We start from the raw sequence: 19,405 nt of genomic DNA, 5'->3' as shown, positions 1-19,405 counted from the left end.
TCTGTATTACGTTAACTTAATAAATAAAGTAATGGTTCTACTATTATTACCAATTCCACAGAGATGTCCAAATGGAGCCCCATTTTCCTTTTGATTCACCAGGGTAGGCAGCTCTGAAACACCCAGCAACAGGGTCTCTGCCTTAGGGATCTGAGTCTAAATAAGGCATTTCAAGAGTATTTCCACTCTGTGGGCCCCAACTCATTTAGACTTGTGTAAGGACATGAGGCTGGAACCCAACCCTCTTCCATCACTACTGTGTTGTCCCTTTCCTAACAACTTAGTCTTTGTTGCTGAATGTATTCTTGCCATTTTTCTTGTTTAGCACATATTATTCCTACGACTATTCAAACAGGAAGCTAAAGCATTTCTTCCACACACCACTGAGGTGACCCTTACAGTGGTAAATTTACTGTACTATTTCAACTTAAACCCAACATGTGAACGGGGCACTGCAGATCTGAAGATGTGTTTTGCAAAGCAATGTCACCAGTTAACATTACAGTGATAGAATTGCTCGAAAAGGCTCCCTTGCCACCTGTGTTCAAGTGGGTGTTTGTATCTGTAAGTGACTTTTTTTTCCCTGAGAAATACTTTCTATAGGCAGATGGCAGATTGTAACTGGGGTTATGAGTCAGAATTTAGCCTAAGCAATACTGACCCAAATGAAAACTTGGTTAGACTGCTGGAGTACTATAAATTGTCAGTTATTTAAGAAGGTTTCTCAAATAAAAATAAACTTAACATATGGGGCAATCTGTTCCATCCCAGTTGGAGACATCACTTCCTATCCATTAGAAGCAGAAAATAAATGTTATTACAGCATAAAGTCACTCTTGCAACACCCTAAACTAGTTCAGAGAGTGAATTATAACCTTGCCTTACTGTGCAAATACCTTTAATATTGGTACATTGTTACTTGTTATCATTTTTTGCCCCTCTAACTTTTTAAATCTCATTTGCCAGTGAGACTTGATACAAGGTTGAAAATCCTTTGGGAGAAGAATTGTTTGGGTTTTCTTAATATCTCCTTAATGGCTAACACAGCAGGACTTCTCAGTATCACTGTAGTCTCAACAGATGGAAACACTGAAGATTTCTGGATAAGGAGTCAGACTTCTGCTGAAAATGCCTTACTGGTTTATTTGTCTCTTTTTACTGGATTATGCCAGTGATGTCAAAGGACATACTGAGCCTAAAAGAAATATAATACAGTGCACAATCAGAAATACACATTAGTATGTTTTATCTAGTATGGCTTTCATGTGCAAGAGTACCTCTTATAAGGCATACTTGTATTTTATTTTTTTTTCCTGTGCACTTGTAAGAGTTTCATTCTCATTAGCTATAAAAAAACAAACCAAGGAATTATTAGGAAAGGAAAGGAGAGCTAATGCAAAGTTCCTCATTTGCATTTTCATATGCTCTCCAATTCATGTTGTGCTATTTCTTGACTATTATATGCAGTTTTCTCTCTTTCCCCAAAATAGCTGTATTAAGCTGGCTACAAAGAAGGGCCATGGAGATGATTAAGGATAAACTTGCTTCCATCGAAGGAAGGACTGACTGAGTCACGATTCTTTAGCCTGGAGGTGAGATGGCTGAAGGAAAGTTAGGACAAAAGTCTGTAGGATCCTAAGTTGCATGGTGATCTTGAACAGGACATGTTAAATCACGGTCCCTCACACTTCCAGATGAAGAAAACAACAGATCGTATGTCTAGTGGCTAGTTTGAAAGAAATAAAGGGAAATACAACATAAACAGTGCACAAGGTGACATGAGTGTCAGAAACTTACACTTGTTCAGAAGCTATCATATATTCACAGAATAAAAATCTATCCAGGTTATTAAACACAATGATACTATTTCTGACTTGAGGTAGCAAAGTACAGAACACTTACTGGAGGAGTTTACTAGGGAAATACCAGCATGTATATCCTATGCTGTGTCCTAGCTTCATAGATAAGTGTTACTGGTCACTGCCAGAGGGAAGATGATGAGATAGATGTTTGATCTGAGACAGTACAGCAGTTAAGGGTCTGACATGTTCCACTGCAGCCTGATTTGCTCGTCTCATGTCTTTCATGTTTACAACTCGTATTTTTACTTCATCACTGGAGTGATGATTTTTAGCCTGATGTTGAGAGCCTCTGACTCTACACATCTTTGTGTAATTCATGTAAATTAAACTGTGATTAGAAAACCTTGTTCATGCCCACACATTTTCTGTAGGAATAAGCAACCTGCCCATAGGAACTCAGTGGCCAAAATGTCACTGAAAACTCAGAGGTCTCTTATATGCAAATGTTTAGCGAGCAGTGCCAGTGATTTAACTTTGGACTTGAGATGTTTTGATGACCTGTCGTCTCAAAATTAACAGCAACAATATTGGTTTTTAAACTTTTTTAACAAAGCAAGTGTGCAGTATATGCTTCTGACTACTGTCTTCTTGTGCAGACTAGATACTTGCGTAATTATATGTGTAACATGTACAGATGCACAACTACTACTAACAGATCAGCCCTGATAAGCACAGCCATTATACATCAGTTTCTACAGATCTTTAGCTATTTTCTCATCTTATAATCTAGTTTGAGTGGCTCTGAAGCATGAAGTTTTAAAATGGTACTTTAGTTACTTTGGTAGTTCCAACTGCTGAGGATCTGTTTGTTCAACTGCTTCCATGTTTCTCGCTTCTTTGCCTGAATCCTCTTCTCGTGTGGGGTTGAAACCAGCAAAGTTCTGTCGTCACACCATCATTTTCTTGTCTAAAGGCTAGTCAACAGAGATCAGGGCAGAGGTTGTGCATGAGGAGACTAACCCAAACAGTTTCCTTGCCTTGCATCCAGGTTCACTTGCTGCTGGTACCAGACTGTCCTTGAGAGATTGGAGCTGGGGAGAGAGGGGTTGTTTCTTTCCAGTAGCAAGTGTCAGAAATCCCGGTCGTCTTATCTTGCTTTTGTTCTGAGATACCCTTTTCCTGAATCTGTTTTGAACTTTCTCCTTCTCCCTTTCTTCTTCTCCTTTTGAGTGGATACTCATACTAGATACCAGCTGTATCTTAATCTGCAGAAAGTTGAACCAAAGCTCCTGACCTTTTCTGGTGAGGTTTGCTTGCTTTTTTCCCCCCTCTTTCTTTTTATGTTCTACCCTTCATTCCCTCCTCATTTGATGAGGAGGGAAAAAATCCATCTTCAGAAGCAGCAAAATGCAGACCCTGATTGTTTCTACTCCAATCCTGGCAGCACAAGCTGGGAGTGCCTGACATGGGATGAGACACCTCAGTGTGTCGAGAGAAGCCTGACCTCTCCTGGAAGCCCAGTGTTTCAGACTGTCACCTCTTTTGCTAACTCAGAGGACTTCCACACCTTCACATGAACCAGACTAAGGTAACTTGCTTGCAGTGCTGTCAGGAGCACATTTTATGTAGAGTTTATAAGTCCAATGCAAATCACTCTTTTCACCCCTTCGTTTCCTTCTCTTTCTTTCTCATCTGGAGCTGCTGTACAATAGATGGCTATCCCAGTCTGAACCATAATCCTGGAAGTTTTTTCTGATTTGAGTTGCTTTACAAAGTTAAAAAGAGTACAACACTATTTATAAGCACATTATGTAAACACTAGCAACAGAGGTCCAGCTGCTTAGCATTCAATTAATTTAGTTCAGTCAATATTGCATGGTACATAGTTTTGTCTGCTCGTATTGTAAACACATCTTGCCCTTGAGCACTTATTTCATTTGACTAATTAAGATCTACGTCTAAGTGCTCTCATTTTGTTGCCAGGCAGACTCCTCCAGTTTTAGATACAGCTGTTGTACTCGGTGAAAAAGGCATCTGAAACCAGGTCCATCTGGTTTGTGCTCCAGTGGGTCAGGCCAAAACCTGCTCTTGTTTAAGGCAGTAGGATCTCTGCTTTCAACAAGACTCACACTGCAGATGAATCAGGACATGTTGTTTCTTACTTATGCCAGCATGGCTTATGCAAGTACACCTTATGTTTCTATGAAATATTGTGTTCCGCTGAGATGCTGAAAACCATTTTAAAATTTTAATTACTTAATTCGGGTGCGTAATTTTTTCAGAGAGGTAAATATGGAGGCAAGTACAAGGCCACTGTACTTGGGCTTTTTAGATAAACAAAGTTTATCTAAGTTTTCATCGTGGTCTCACTCACTGTTCTGACTATGTAAGTAATTCTCAATTCATGAACAATTGTAGAAAGATTTAAAGTTATACTGAGCTACATGAAAATTTTTCTTCAGACAAAATTAAGAATAATTGAGTGAACAAAGTACTTTTCTAAACAAAATGAATTTCAAATAAAAATACCAATATTTTGACTTTTGAAAATGAAATATTGACTCTTTTTAGAAAACAGATTTAACAATGCACATGTATTGCACATGTATTATACTTTTTCTGCATGTATATTTTGCCAAAATAGTTACACATTACTGATTTGATATACTTCACTGGGGAAAAAGCCTTGCCTGAAAAATACCGTGTTGTTCTTTATGACACTGTTACAAGACCGTGAAAGGAAATGCAGGTTTGACTGTTGTTCTAAAACTTTGTCACTGATCCTCTTTAATTCTGTAACCGTAGGTAAATGCTAATTCTGTACTGCCAAGAAATAGGAGCAAGAAAGTCCTACAAAGAACCAAAACTTAAGGAAAAGTACATCCAGGTCTATACTTGGTAATGGATTTATAGCTCTAACAGGAAAAAAAAGAAGCTTCAGACTGAATTCTGGTCTTGGTTCTACAGAAATGACTTCCATTGCTTCTTCAGCTGGGATGGCATTGGCTTCTCCCGAGAAAATTTACCTCTGCTAAGGCAGTGAGATAAGTCAGCATCATTTTAAACACTGTGACACATAATGCAGTTCACAGCTGGTCTAAGTGGAGCAAGCTACCAGCATTTTTTCGGTGGCCTGTGTTGCTGAGACTGAACTTGTGCTAGCAATGATTAGGAAGAGAATAGAAAAGAAAACTACAGTAGAAAATAGCAAAATTCTGTTACTACTAAGAAAATACACCCACTTTTCAACCATAGACTTTAATACTATACAAAATCAATCCATCTCCATTTAGTAGGGAGACCTGAACTGCATGAAGGGGCAGTATAGAAGGAATATAGTGTACTTTGCCAACATGTTGTGTTATTAACTTCACCTTGGCAAATCAATAATAAGCCAAAGACAGGGATATGTAGAGAAACGTTAGGCCTTACTAGTCTGGTATGACTGTACAGCCTGGGCTGAAAATCAGAATTAGCAAGTTGCATGTTCCCTTAGTCAATGAACAGGCTGGGTTCAGGAGAGCAGTACAGTCCTGCACCGAGGAGATGAATGGCTTCTTAGACACCAAGGTGTCCATGATACTGCTATGGTTGCCATTTTTCCTTAAGCACTGAAGAATGAGTAGGGGATTCCTGTGGCTAAAAGCGTAGGCTAAAATCAAGGAACAGGCTTTTTAAGTGGTTGATGTACAAAGTCTGCTTAGTATCTGCAGTTTTGTGTGGAGGCAGATATGCGGCATACACTCATTAGTGGACTAATATAAGGTGTTAATGGAGGGGCAGGTGCTCTATAGAGGGAAAAGGTCCAAGATCTTCCAATCAAAGGATGCTGAATAATTTTCTGTGCACCTAATCTTGTTGATACAAATTCCTGCCCAAAGTAAGTGTCTGAAATATTTGAATTATGGGTTCTGTTGCTTTGACCCTGACCGTGAATTCAAATGAGGCAGTCATGCTCTGTGTGGTTTGGATTAGAAATGGTAATCTGTTAAATAACTGTGTGTTTTCTCGGGAAGAACTCTCTATAGGTAATTTAGTGTTCATAGGCACTTGCAGAATATAAATGAGTGAGAATTGAGATAGATTGCTGAGGAGATTAGCCATATATTCTGAGTTAAAAGTAAGTCATTGTGGGTATTAGCCAAAATTGCACCTGAACAGCAGGAACAGATATACTGGATAGCATTCTAGCAACCTTTAGGTGCTACTTCATCAGCTCAGATCTGTACTTAGAGTTACTGTGCAGCCTTTCCATTTTCCATGGCCATCAGCACTATGGCTATGCAGCCCTGATCTTGGCATCCAGTGTCTCGTGTGAAATGAATCCTTGTCTAATTCAGTTTCCATCTACATGCTGATGGACGGTTGTCCCTTGTAGAAACCTGGCTTGCACTCCAGTGGTAACAGGTAGTCACAGAAAGACTGAGGGAGACAAACGTTCACCTCTCTGCACAGATGATTCCTGCATAGCCAGGGAGATCTGGGCTGGCAGTCTGGGAAACTTGGTGCTGTTATTTCCATGGAAGCCTGATGAATTGAGGGCTGCCAATCACCAGAAAAGATAAATTCAGTGAAAAATCATATCAGTATAAATGAACTCTTCAAACACAACTGAACCGTGAATACTGTGTTCAGTTTTGGGCCCCTCACTACAAAAAGGACATTGAATTACTCAAGCGTGTCCAGAGAAGGGCAACGAAGCTGGTGCAGGGTCTGGAGCACATGTCGTACGAGGAGCGGCTGAGGGAACTGGGGTTGTTTAGTCTGGAGAAGAGGAGGCTGAGGGGAGACCTCATCGCCCTCTACAACTACCTGAAAGGAGGTTGCAGAGAGCTGGGGATGAGCCTCTTTAACCAAGTAATAAGTGATAGGACAAGAGGTAATGGCCTCAAGTTGTGCCAGGGAAGGTTTAGACTGGATATTAGAAAGTATTTCTTTACAGAACAGGTTGTTAGGTGTTGGAATGGGCTGCCCAGGGAGGTGGTGGAGTCCCCATCCCTGGAGGTGTTTGAGAGTCGGGTCGACATAGCACTGAGGGATATGGTGTAGTTGGAAACTGTCAGTGCTAGGTTAACGGTTGGACTAGATGATCTTCAAGGTCCTTTCCAACCTAGATGATTGATTCTGTGATTCTGTGAAATGCTCAGTGTTTTCTTGAAGTTTCCCACATACTGTGGTTTGCTCATAATGACCGATGTTTCTTTGTACAGTCTGCTCTTGCACTTAATGTTTGTTGCTTTAACTTTATGAGGAAGATGAATAAATAAGTACAGCTGTTAGAGGTGGTAGCAGAAAGCTAATGGAGGAAGCAATAAGAAATTTATCTGAAGGACTCAATTCTGTTCTCAATTCTGCAGAGTAGATTCCTGAGGGTTGGAGGACTCGTATGTGAGTATACTGCCCACTTAATAAAACTACTTCATGTTAATGTTGTCCCAGGTCAGGTAAGCAGTCTTTCCACATTGAGACTTGAGGCATTGTGTTTTGTTTATTTGTATTACTGCTGTGTCAAGGAGCCATAGGTATAGATCAAGACATAGAGTGGGTAGGCACTGAACAGAGAATTTCCCAAGATTATTATTTCCAAGAGATCTGTAAACTCGGATGCATTTGAGGCAAGGCTTCATTCTTACAATCTGAAGTGAATCCACAAGTACCAGAATCTTCCAATTTGTTCTGGGTTTTGTTTGTTTTATACAGCAATTCACACCTTGGCAGAAGACAAGTAAATACATAAACTGTACTTATGGCTGTAGCATCCCAGGACAACTGCATTATCTCAAAGCACAATATGCCAGCTCTTCCAAAAATGTGATATGACCAGGTGCAGAGATTATTTTTCCTGCTGCTCTGACTGCAGAAATACAGACTCATTTAAGAGCACAGCTGTTTCCAGAGAAATCAGTTCCTCCTCTAAATGAACACTTGTTTTTGAAAAGCAAGCCCATCTTTTCCTTTTGCTGTTCCTCTGGCCTGGGGGCTGTCAGAGGCTGAAGACTGAGGCCTGGTGAGGATGTGCTGGGAAGCGACTCAGCCCCAGCTCTCCTGTCCTCTGTGGTCATCAGGGAACAGCCTGGGCCGTGTATTGGTACCTCTGAGGCTGCTGAGATGGCACTAAAATCAGAAGAGCAGTCAGTGAGAGTAACTCTGCATTCCTCTGTGTGTAACAGAAAAGATATGCCAGAAAGGTGACTTGACTAATTTCGTGTGCTCATGCACTGAAATAGTTGAGTGTCAAGTATTTGCTATTAAAATCTATGCATCCATATAGAGACAAGCTACCCATCTTTTTGAAAATAAAACGGGAAAGTCATATAGACTATACTATCAGCATCTGAGTAACTTCTAAATTTGTGTGCAGTGTAAAAATACATTGTGAAAGTAAAATAACTGGTTTATAATCCTCTGGGGAAAAAAATCTTTCCAAAGTGTGGAAACAGAGCAGTTGCTGTGGTTTAACACTAGTGTACCGTGAAGAATGAATTATTTTAGCTTAGTGACTGACTTAAAAGATGAGTGGTAAGGAATGACTGAAACTGAGCCAGAAATACATTTTAAATTTTAATGTGAAAAAAATGAAACATACAGTCCTATTTGGCTAATTTCTCAGTTTCAGTATCAACAAGCTATTTGTGAATCTGCTTCTCAGAGTATCTGGAAAACAACTTGCTCAGCTCCACAGCTCTGTGCTAGTCTTTCTGTCCCAGTGATGTTTAAATCTGCTGCTGTGGATGCTCATGCCGTAACTTTAAAATCACTCCTGTTTTGCTGCCAGCATGTTCTCTGCAGCTCAGAACGATGGCATTTTAGCTATGTCAGAAATTAATGTGGTTCTACAGACTGCTGTGTGCTTGGGCGATCCTTCTGAGAGTGAATTTGCAGTGATACAAGCTCAATGTGTGTATTCTGCATAGGGTATACAACGTGTCCTAGCGTCTATTATCTGAATGTCTTTAGAAATGATTAAAGTGTGTTTCAAATTGCAAAATGTGTCGCCCAGAGAGTAGTCACTTTGCTGTCCCAACGGGCAGTATATATGCTGGGATCACGTGGGCAACCTGTGTGTGCTGTTCTCCATTCCTGCTCTTGCTGGGATGTTTCCTATGGTACTGTCTTGCTTGTTTTATGAGTGTTCTGTGATCAAGTGTGCTTTTCTGTTTTTCTGGTGGTGTTAACTGTTCTTTTGCTGGGGTTCATGGGAGCTAGTTTCTTGAATCTGATCCATGGCAGAGCCCTTGTGAAATAAGGCATTTTGTGGATGTCATAGAGCAGGCAGCAATGGGAGTCCAGAAGGCATGGATGGAGACCCATCTGCACACTGGTGAATTGTGAATGCTGTGAACTGGATGAATTGCTAAGAACTTCATATTGCTTATAGCTGGCAGATTAAGTCAAGATGGGCAGGCAGGAACTCTTCTGCTTTTTGCATTCAGATAGTTAATTTCAGAAAGATCCTGCTGTTTGAGTGATCAGATACCTCGCCCTCTCTTCAGAGTCCACCAAGTTTGAAAGAAATTTAAGGCTCAGTATGTATTTTAGAGCAGTTAAAGGAATTGGCCAGAAGCAGAAGAGAGTTCTTATTCCCAGTGCTACACTGTAATAACCAGAGACAAGTCAAAGTAGAGAAAATGAGGTTTTTTTCCCCAGGGTTTGCAGGGCCTGTGGGAAACAACGCATTCTGAGACATAGGTTTATGGCTGACACATCTCATGGGGGAGCAGGGGGAGTCTGACAGGTGGGTGAGTGAGAGAAGCTCTTCATTTACAGATGTGGCAGAGCCTAAGCAACTGTGAATGGTGAGAACTGCCCTCATTAAAAACATCAGAAAGATGGAATCTCTTAAAAAAGGCATAGAGTTGAGCATCCTTCCTGCTTTTTTTTTTTTTTTAACTGGGAAGGGTCTTTGCAGCTGGTTTTTAGAATACTCTGAGCAACGAGCTCCTTTGGGAGGGAGAAATTATGACTTCTGTGGAAGCAATTTGATATGCTTGGTGAGAAGAAGCAGCATGAAACCAGATGCCCTTTTAATGGTTTTGAATACTTTCGGAAGAAGACATGAGTGGATCCAGCTCAAAGCTCCTACTGCCTTAGGTACCAGCACAGTCATATTCATTAGTGAATTTTTATTGCCAGGCATGAATAAATTACTAGATATCTGGTGTCTGCAGACAGGCAAAAGAAAAGCTGTCTGAAAAAGCTTGGATTTAAGACAGGTTTTTCATCTCTAATAAAAATAACCCTTTTTGTTTGAGGTGTAGGTTCTTACATCTTTGGTAGTTCAAATGCAATCATACCCTGGATCAATGCAATCTTGTCTCAAGCAGGGAGCTGTGATAAATCTGTTCAAATCTCATTCTGTCAGACCACTCTGTGCCAACAGAGGTGATAATGAATGTTTAGATATGAACACTGTTGTTTTTTCCAGCAACAAACTATGTAGAGGTTCAAATGCAGTCTTTTATTGATTCACTGCAATATCCCTTAAGTTGGTTGCACTTTCATCAAAGCATTCCATATATTTAGTGCTAGGTCTATTTCTATATGAAGCAGGGACAGCCATAAAAACAATGAAGTCAAGACAGAATTGCCATTTTCTATACTGTAGCCAACTAAATGAATCCTCCTCTTTTCCCCAACTCACTCTGTTCAGGTTTCTGTGGGCTTGTTCAGTTCACCCACACAAGTGAAGTGGTTTCTAAGAGTGCTGCTGATAAGACTAACACATGGTTCAGTGTTGCAGTGTCGATCCCTGAATCATGCTGCAGCATTACAGTTGTCATAGTGACACAGATTTTTGAGACCAAAGGGACAGTTCTGATAATCTGCTCAGACCTGTTGTAAAATACACAGTACCTTGCCAATAAGTAAGTGACTTTGCCAAACTGGAGTGCAGCCTGGCCCTACCTCTCCTGACAGTGAAACAAATTTCACTTAAATTTGGGGGATGCTGGAAGAGAAACCCCAAATGGGGAATTAATTTATTGTCAGAGTGGTGCTGTCAGCACATCATTTTTTTTCTGCTGAGTGAAAGCTGAGTGCAAGCTTAGTCCACCAGGTCACGCTGTGATTGTGATACTGGCAACTTCAAAGGGACAAAGAGTATTAGAGTAATAAAAGTATCCCGTCTTATCATCTGGGTGGTGCGGTGAGGTCAGCACTTGTATTTGTAATGAAGGATGCTAGAGTGGGGCAGCTGTGTGCAGTCAGAAGTCTCTGACAGACAAGTGCTGGGTGATTTAGCTACAGAAGTTTGATGCTACTGTCCCTGGTTGTTTGCCTCCTCCTTCTGTCTGCTCCTTTATCAGCTGAGATGTGTGTCTGCATCTCACCCATGCTAGTCTAGAGCCTGCTGCAGCTGCTGCCAGGGACAGTGGGCTTGTGCCAAGGCACTGGATTGTGAACTTCCATAGCAGTTGTAGCCCTTGCCAGAGGCTACCTGGTACAGCAGAACTAACAGCTGGGGGATTTAACATCTTAAATTACCAAGCTGACATCCATCAGAGCTCACGTGAGAATGTAAAGCAGTCTGGGTAAGCTCCAGCCAAGCATTAAGTCTCCTCTGTCCCAGTATATGTTAATCTTTGAGAAATGGATTGTTACAGATCCCAGCTCTGCTGATGAAGCAGTTCCAGTTATAAAATCCCTTGATTTTATACACAGAAGTTTCCAGTGGCCATCACGGTATTAGACAGTGAAACAGGTGTAAAGCCTCTGATGTGGTCTCCCCATTTGCCACTGCAGAATTTGGAATAAGGTGAACTGCTTGAGCAAAGCCATGAAAATGTGTGTGAAGGAACATGTGCAGCCAAAATCCTCTCCTCCTCCTAAATGTATACATTTCTCTGCTTGTCAGCTGTGCATACATAGCTTCTGTGGTCCTACAAGATAGCTTCAGGAAAGCTGGAAATGTAGTTTTTTAATGAAAATAATCTGCTGGCTCAATATAAGCATGTATTATCCCTGTGTTGGCTGCTCTGCTGGAGAGGTTTGATAGAGCAGCATTTGATTCTTTGTGGTTTTCCCATTCTTGTGTAGCACAGTTGTTTTGCTGCTATTTGCAGTGCCTTAAATTACTCACTGGTAAGCGTTATTAAGGAACAATTCTTAGCACTTTAGATTTTCAGGGATTGTCTTTGGCTAATTTCCACAGCATCCCTGTGAGGTGTAATGACTCATGGCCTTTCTGTTCACAAATAGTGCTATGTGCATCTATTCTTTGAGTAGCTTAAGAGCAATTAATTCGTGGGACTGCCTGGTTCCTCTGAAGCATGCTCCTTCTGCAGTAGGCGCAAGTCTCCCTTAAAAACACAGGGGAACTCAAGAGAGGTCCAGGTTGTGTGTGCTACAGCGTTGGTGTGCTCTGGCACTGCTACAGAGCTGCGCAGCTGTTCTGGAGGCACTGGGGAGCACTGAGCTTTTGGAGGGGAAAATGTGTCTCCAGCTTGCTTGGTTTAGAGGTGGGGAAGCACCCTGGGACAGGGAGAGGACTTGCTCAGATGCCACCTTCTTGCTACTCTTTAGGGATGAAGGAGATCCTGCAGCTCTCATGTTGAGGGGGAGCTGGGGAGAGAGAGAGAGGACAATGTTTGCTGCAGCCTTCTGACCTCACATCCATGCATGGTCCAGCCACAGCCTGACTCTGGGTAAAGAAGCAAGACTGAATTGAGGAAGCAGACAGGGCTTCAAACACAAGGAGACAGGATGGTGCAGCATGTAACACTTGTGAATCTGAGTGTAAAACCTTCTAACCAACATGTTTTCCAAAGGATGCTGTTCAGAGAACTACTTGGCAGCCCTAGTATCCTTGTACAGAGGATTAGAAGAACATATAAAGCTCATAAAGTTCAGGTCTTTTATGTGAGTTTAACAATGGTGTGAAGAACACATGATCCATCTTGGTCATGGTCTAGTGTCTCAGCATTGGTTTAACTGTTAGGCTTTTGCTTGCTGTTTCTATTGCACAGTCATACTGCCTGTGATTACACCTGCAAGTATGCACCTCTATGCGAGCCATGCATTTATAGCTGCAGGAGAGGGGAGATCAGTTTAATAACTACTCCCATTTAAATGCAGGATAGATATTTTACATGCCCATACAGACCTTTGACTTGGTTTATTATTTACCCTTTGTCTTTTTGCTTAAATTCCAAATTATTGAGAGCATTTACTACCGGCATTGAACACTCCTCATAGACATGTATCTTCACTTCTGAGTTACAGTGCTTCTGCTGATCAGATCTTATTAAAAGGGTGGGGCTGAGGAAAGGGCCATCCACTTGGAACAAACATTTGAAACAATTAATAAAAAAGCAGATAGAGAAGATTCTCAGTGTGAGTTGCAATGGTTTAATAGACAAAAATGGAGCCATGCCAGTTTTCACCAGCTGAAGATCAGACATTACTTCTGTGTCAGATTACATGCTGCTGCGAGCTACTAGATTTAAGGCTATTAAGAGTTGCATAGATTTACACATCCATACAGGTCTTTTTCCTGTCTATGTGTCCAGTTCCATTTATTGTTTTCTTTCTGCATGCATCAAGCTTGCATGATTACTGGCAGCACCAAAGATGAAAATGCTGTTAAGAAACAAAGTTAACATTAAAAGGTCAATGTTACTGTTACTACATGACTGCTGAAGCCCAGAAGCCTGTAGGTAGCAGAAGAACAGAGTCAGTGGTGGTGGCAACTTAGAGCACATCTCCTCAAAGTAGTGATTATTGTTCAGTGATGGTTTCCTTGAACGGTACTGGTCTGGAAGCTGGTACCATGTCGGTTAAACCATATAACTGTACACAGTACAAAAATGAACAAAACTACTTTCCAGTGCTTTGAAAATGGTCTGGGAGTGCACATAGTACACAATATCTGTCTAGTGGTGAGAGATGCTGCTTGCTGTTACACAGGCAGTTCCAGGATTGCTTAGTGATTACAGCACCACCTTCCCTGGCACTTTTATTTAAGGAACAGTTCTGCCCTGGGGTTTGTTTAATCCCTGTCTCTCCCAAAATTGAGGTGGATAAGGCTTTTTTTCCAAAGGGATATTTTTTTAACCAGAAAATGTTAACAATTTGATTTTCATCCCCGCTCTGTGAAGATTTGTATACTGGCTTAACAGTTGAATAGCTGAAGTGCAATGCAGGAGCTGGAAGGAGGGGTTGAGGGTGAATCTCATAAACTGGTTCTGTCATGGAAGAAAATGTCACATGTCTAATGCATATGGCATGAACAGAGAGGCAGTCGTCATTGTTATCACCTCTATTCACCCTTCACTGTCCCCTGGTAGCTTTCAAGGGGATTAATGGGTACTGCCAAGTGCAGAGTACTCAACTGGCTTACTTGTATTCAAATGCCTAAGAAAGAAGTAGGCAGCCAGCTCTTCAGAATGTTCTTCTTCCAGGTATGATCAAAAATTTTCAAGAGTTTTAGAGCTGCAGAGGAGAAAAGCTGTGGTGCCTTAGAAGGTATATTTTAGGTGGAGAATTGTCAAAGATGCCAGTGCTCCTGACACATCTACTACCTGTGAGCTTTCGGTAGCGGGTAAGCATGTTTGTGCTTTTGGAAAATCATTCAGTTGTCAGCAGAACTGATCTAAATACTCACAAGAAGTAATGCTCTCTGGCAATTTTGACCTGTTGGCAAACTGTGAATAAAGATTTTGTTGATTTCTTTGGATCAGCTCAACAAGTATTAACATATCAACATATATATCTTTGGAGACACGAATTATTTATAGCAAGTGCTCAAAAGGTCTGAAAAGCAATTTTCTTTTGGGGATGTGTGACTGGCCACATGGGTGGCATGGTATTCTCTCATCCCTGATTGTGTAGGCATTTTAATTGCTTATTCCATCTGATGCTAATTTTGATCCTTGATGAGGTCTCAGTGGTACTACTAAGTCCATTCTCACTGAGCACTCATCCCTACAAAGCTTTGTTTATGTGAAAGCTTGTGACTAAAGAGATATGAGCCAGCCAAGTGTCAGTCTAGTTTTATTATTTGGGCTGTTAGCTGATAAATGCTCATGTACTTTGATCAGCTTTAGTCATGATTGGTCTGGAGGCTTCAAATCAACTATCTCCCAGCAAATAAATTAAGGTATGACTTCAGTATGAAGGCGACTTCTGTATAAAGTCGCCCATTTTGATTGCTGTGGTACTGTATATATATCCATTTCCTCTGCTTATCAGGTAGAAAAGTTACTGAGGAGACATGTTATGCAGTTTATTTTGAAAATCAAGATATGACTCATTCTCCATTGCACAGCTTAATAAATTTAAGCCAGAAGATGAGCCAAGCAGCAGCAGCAAGTAACATCAGGAAAAGTGTTTTGTGCCAAAAAAGGCAGGGGACTGCAAAGCCCAAGGATGAGTATGACAACCATGCAGCTTAATGAGCGGCTCTGTAGGTCTCATGAAGTGGTGGATTATGAGATGCGGACAGAGTTTTGCACTAGCAGAAAGTAACTGGAGAGATCAGTAGGGTGAGGGCAGCACTGGAAAGGGAAGTTACAATTGCCTACTGCCTCTGCTTCTCGGGACTGAGAAGAAAATGGCTGTATATGTGTTCATACACAGGGGTGTGGGTGTGCAGTGCTTCAGTCAACTCAGAGCAATGTAGATACGGACGTGTTAACTGAAAGCAGATGTGCAGGGAAAGTTAATGCATGTTGGTCTAACACAAGTATTAATTACATTCACATCGACTTGGCCCAGCTTGCCACGTTACTGTGTCTGTTGAGGAGGTTTAATATGGTGCATAATCAGTATGTCCTTTCAGAGACTTCTTTGTATGTGTTTAATGTGGTGAACAGAGAATAAGTTATTGTGGTGACTCGGGACTGCAGCTATTGAGGTGCTTCATGGGGAACCTTGACAACAGTCTCCCTGCTTCTTTTTCTGAGATGTCTGCCTGCAATGCCAAAACACTAGGATCTTAAAAATAAAAAACACCATTTTTTAATCTCTAAAGAAATAAATGAGCAGATTCTGTTCAGACAATGCTCTCTAGTAAAAATAATTTTCATTAAACCTACCACGAATCTTTACTTGATTGAAATTTTTTGCTGGTGGAATAAAAAGTTTGTTGTTCTCAACCTGATGGAGAATTTCTAAAATCACTATAAAATGACATTCCAGGAAAAGGAGCAAAATCAAATAATTCTTGGGGAAACATTTCAAGTTTCTTACCAAACAATTTAAAACCTAAATGAAAAGCTGCACGTCCACTGACTTATATTAAGGCTGATACTGATTATGCACTTACAAAGAAACAAAATACTTCATTATGGAGAGTAATTCTGAAGGTATGTGCCCATTTCAATGCTTTAAACAAGGCATCTTCCTGGTGCCATCAAGTCGAAATTATAAACAAGTATAAACATTGGGCTGAGAGCCCATCTTGTCTCTCATCAGTGCTCTAGACTGACTGCTTTTTTCAGTGCCTGACAATCTCCACCTCACAGTTATGCTGAGATATATTGCATTTATGTATACACAACTGATGAGAACCCTTGCAGTTCAGAATAAACAGAAATTTTTCCCAGCAACATTTCTAAGGCTCAAAGTGGTTTTGTCTTCTTTGGTTTAGACTTATTTATTTCATATTTGTGTTACAATAGTACTAAACTGTTTATATATGAATATTCCATTGTTTTTAAACTGTGAAAATATTTTTATTTGTCAAATCTAAGCAACTGAAGACTAATGGAATCCTTTTGAAGATTGAGGCTGTGAGACTTTAGGGAATTTAACCTCTTTTCAGTCCACAGCAAAATCTTACATCTTACATCATTCTGCAGAATGAAAACTGTACTTGCTGGACTTCTGAGAACTTTTAGTTCTTTGGATGGGATGTGCTACAAACAATGAAAACATTGCTTTTGTTGATGATATAGCTACTAGGAAATTATTTTGGTTAATCCTGGATCAGCTTGTTTCTCCGTTTATTTAACACTTCAAACTATCCATCAAAGCAGATGTTCAAATGCTAAAATTGTTCTTTCTCTTCTGTAAACCGAACTAAAATACTGTGGGGAAATCCGTTAATCCTTTCTAGAACCTCATACCTCAGAGAGAAGTATTATTACAAAAAAAAAAAAAAAAAAAAGATTGCTTAACTCTAAGAATGCAGGAGTTGTAACGTGAAAAATGGAAATTCTTAAAAAACTGCTGCATTATTTTGCCTTGGATGCTTTGTAGTCTTAACCAGTTTGTTAGATAGACTGCTCTGTGGACAGTGGCAGCAGCTGGTTTGACCAACAACAGAATAAAAATTCTCTTCAAAAATCTTGATAGGCATTTCTCTAAAGGCTAGCATCATGAAAGATATAAAGACTATGTTAATGACAAAATTTTGCAAGTGCATGCCTGATCCTGTGCTCATGGAAGACAATGGCAAAGCTCTCATTAACCTTGGTGCTGAAGGATCAAGTTGTTTCCTTTTATAACCCCCAAGCGTTTTGGAAAGAGCAATTATCAATCCTGCCACCACCATGCAGGGCAGATGTTAATCTTGATGTTAGAGATGAATGCACCGAGGTGAAGCAATTAATTCAGGTTCTGCAGTGATTAGGCACTGAAGATGGACAGTGCTCAGTTGCTGTCCTCTGATCGAATCAAGAAATACTGTTCTCCCTTCCTCGACGGGAGATTTTGAAAGACATCTTACAAGATTGGATTAACCAACATTATAAATTAAACATATTTTGGTTTATGTATTATAGAAATAATGTTCAATGCAAGCTCACTGGACACACAGTATTTGAACAATTTACTCCTGTTTTACCTAACCCATGAATGTCTTTCAATCCACAGCTGTCATTTGGCCAACCCTCTCCCTCCAGCAACTTACAACTTTCAATTTCTAGTGTGCAATTTTGTTCATCCAGAGGATATCTGCGTAGATCCATCATGCAAGCAGCTGTTGTTGTGATCCTGTAAGAGGAGGGTGAAAAAAATAATGAGATTTGAAACCACATTTTACTTGTTTGAGAAGGCAAGATTTTCTATAATGGCTTTTCTGTTTGTTTAAATACAGAATGGTTATGCACATGGATTCTTGGCATACAGGCTTTATATAGCTTGTAAAGCATGATTAAATAATTTATACAGCACAATATACTCGTTACACTATAAAGCATCAGAACATATGCTGAGTATCCTAGAGCAGGATTTTGACTGAAAACTTTACATGCAAAAGTGTACAGTGTTTTGAAGAACATATAATGAGATTTCTACTTGGACATATTGTTTTTCATGTTCTTAATTCAGACATCTTCAAATTGCTTTGCAAATTGTTTTATTTATAACTGGTACTGCTGATAGCTTTCTTTTTTCAATTTGTTGTCACCTACTGCTGTTTTAATTTTGTCTGATAGGTATATGCATTTTCATCCATGTTGTGGAAATATTGGTAATATCTAATTCATTATTTTTATGGTTTCATAATCAGTTTATTGTTAACTATGATAATTGAACATCACCTCTTAAAAATGGCATGATGCAATCAAACACTTGTGAAATATAATATCATATGGTGGTTACTTAGTGAAAATTTAAGAGTAGCTATGATGTAGGCTGATCTTCCAGATATTTGCTCCTTCTAGAGGGCATGTGAGTTGATATTTGATTCCTGAAGATATTCTCCACAGCCTAAGCTTTTTTGCAAGGCAGTTCCTCTGCTTTTGTTAGACATAAATCACAAAGCATCTAAGCAAATGCTTGCTGATAAGCCTGTGACACTTGGGAGGAAGATTAAGTGACTACATGAGGATAGGGGTCAAATTATAGCTTCTTTTAAAGATTCCTTTAACGAAGACACTTATAATAGTGCTTTCAAACTCACAAAAGTGAGTTATGACCTGCATTTGCCTTTTTTGTGATAGATGGGTTCTTAAATGCTTATAAAACTTCCAAAGTTGTGAATGGGCAAACTTGGCTTGTAATTTTACTGGTCTCTCTCTCTCCCTCTCTCTCCAACAATTCCTACCTGAGAAAGGCAGATAACCTCTTTTCTTGATCTGGATTTGGTCCTGTTGTTCCAGTTCCATGTTAATTAATGTCACAGGAACACATCTAAGATTTTACTTTTGATATGCTGAAAGTCAAGCACACTTACATGCTGTATTGGGGTGATAATTCTGTCACAGAACTGACAGAATTAAAAGAAAAAAAATGCCACATGCTTCATTACTGTGACGTGTTTCAAATTATCCTAAGTTTACAAAATCCATCAGTCTACCTGTGTATACGGACCTTCTAGCAAGAACTGGTATGAGAACCAGTCCATGAAACTACTCTAGAATACTGTGTAAAGTACCATAGAAATGGTATATTTATGCTTTTCCTCAGGCTGATTTTTGTCACATTAAATTGGATTGCATGTGTCTTAATGGGTTTTGCATTTGTCGTAGAAAAGGTTGAGGGCTTCAGCAGAGGTAGGACCTCATTTAGTTTGGCCATGTACCAAATACACCTTATTGAAAGGCATTGAGAAGACACGCAGTAATCATTTGTCATCCACCTTCTTAATAATGCTTAAGATCATACATAACAATATACTAACATTAGTCATAGTGAAATGCTTTTTAATGAAAGTTTCATAC

General features: G+C 40.0%; 1 protein-coding gene across 7 annotated transcripts in view; it reads right to left on the bottom strand.

The window, feature by feature from the left end:
- The window catches only part of GABRB1 (gamma-aminobutyric acid type A receptor subunit beta1), a 137,511-nt gene that overhangs the window by 14,197 nt on the left and 103,909 nt on the right, over nucleotides 1-19,405 (bottom strand). For all 7 annotated transcript variants that reach the window (XR_012628670.1, XR_012628671.1, XM_074866128.1 and 4 more), the window contains one exon: nucleotides 17,653-17,735. Coding sequence is in view for 5 of the 7 variants with exons in the window: in XM_074866128.1 (XP_074722229.1) it covers nucleotides 17,653-17,735 (83 nt within the window). In the remaining 2 variants the exon portion in view is untranslated. The remainder of the gene's footprint in view (nucleotides 1-17,652; nucleotides 17,736-19,405) is intronic.

Source organism: Strix uralensis, chromosome 4 (assembly GCF_047716275.1).
Source record: "Strix uralensis isolate ZFMK-TIS-50842 chromosome 4, bStrUra1, whole genome shotgun sequence".
In the NCBI taxonomy this organism is placed as follows: domain Eukaryota; kingdom Metazoa; phylum Chordata; class Aves; order Strigiformes; family Strigidae; genus Strix; species Strix uralensis.
Note: the sequence above shows the minus strand (reverse complement) of the source record. Positions and strands in the feature narration are given on the sequence as shown.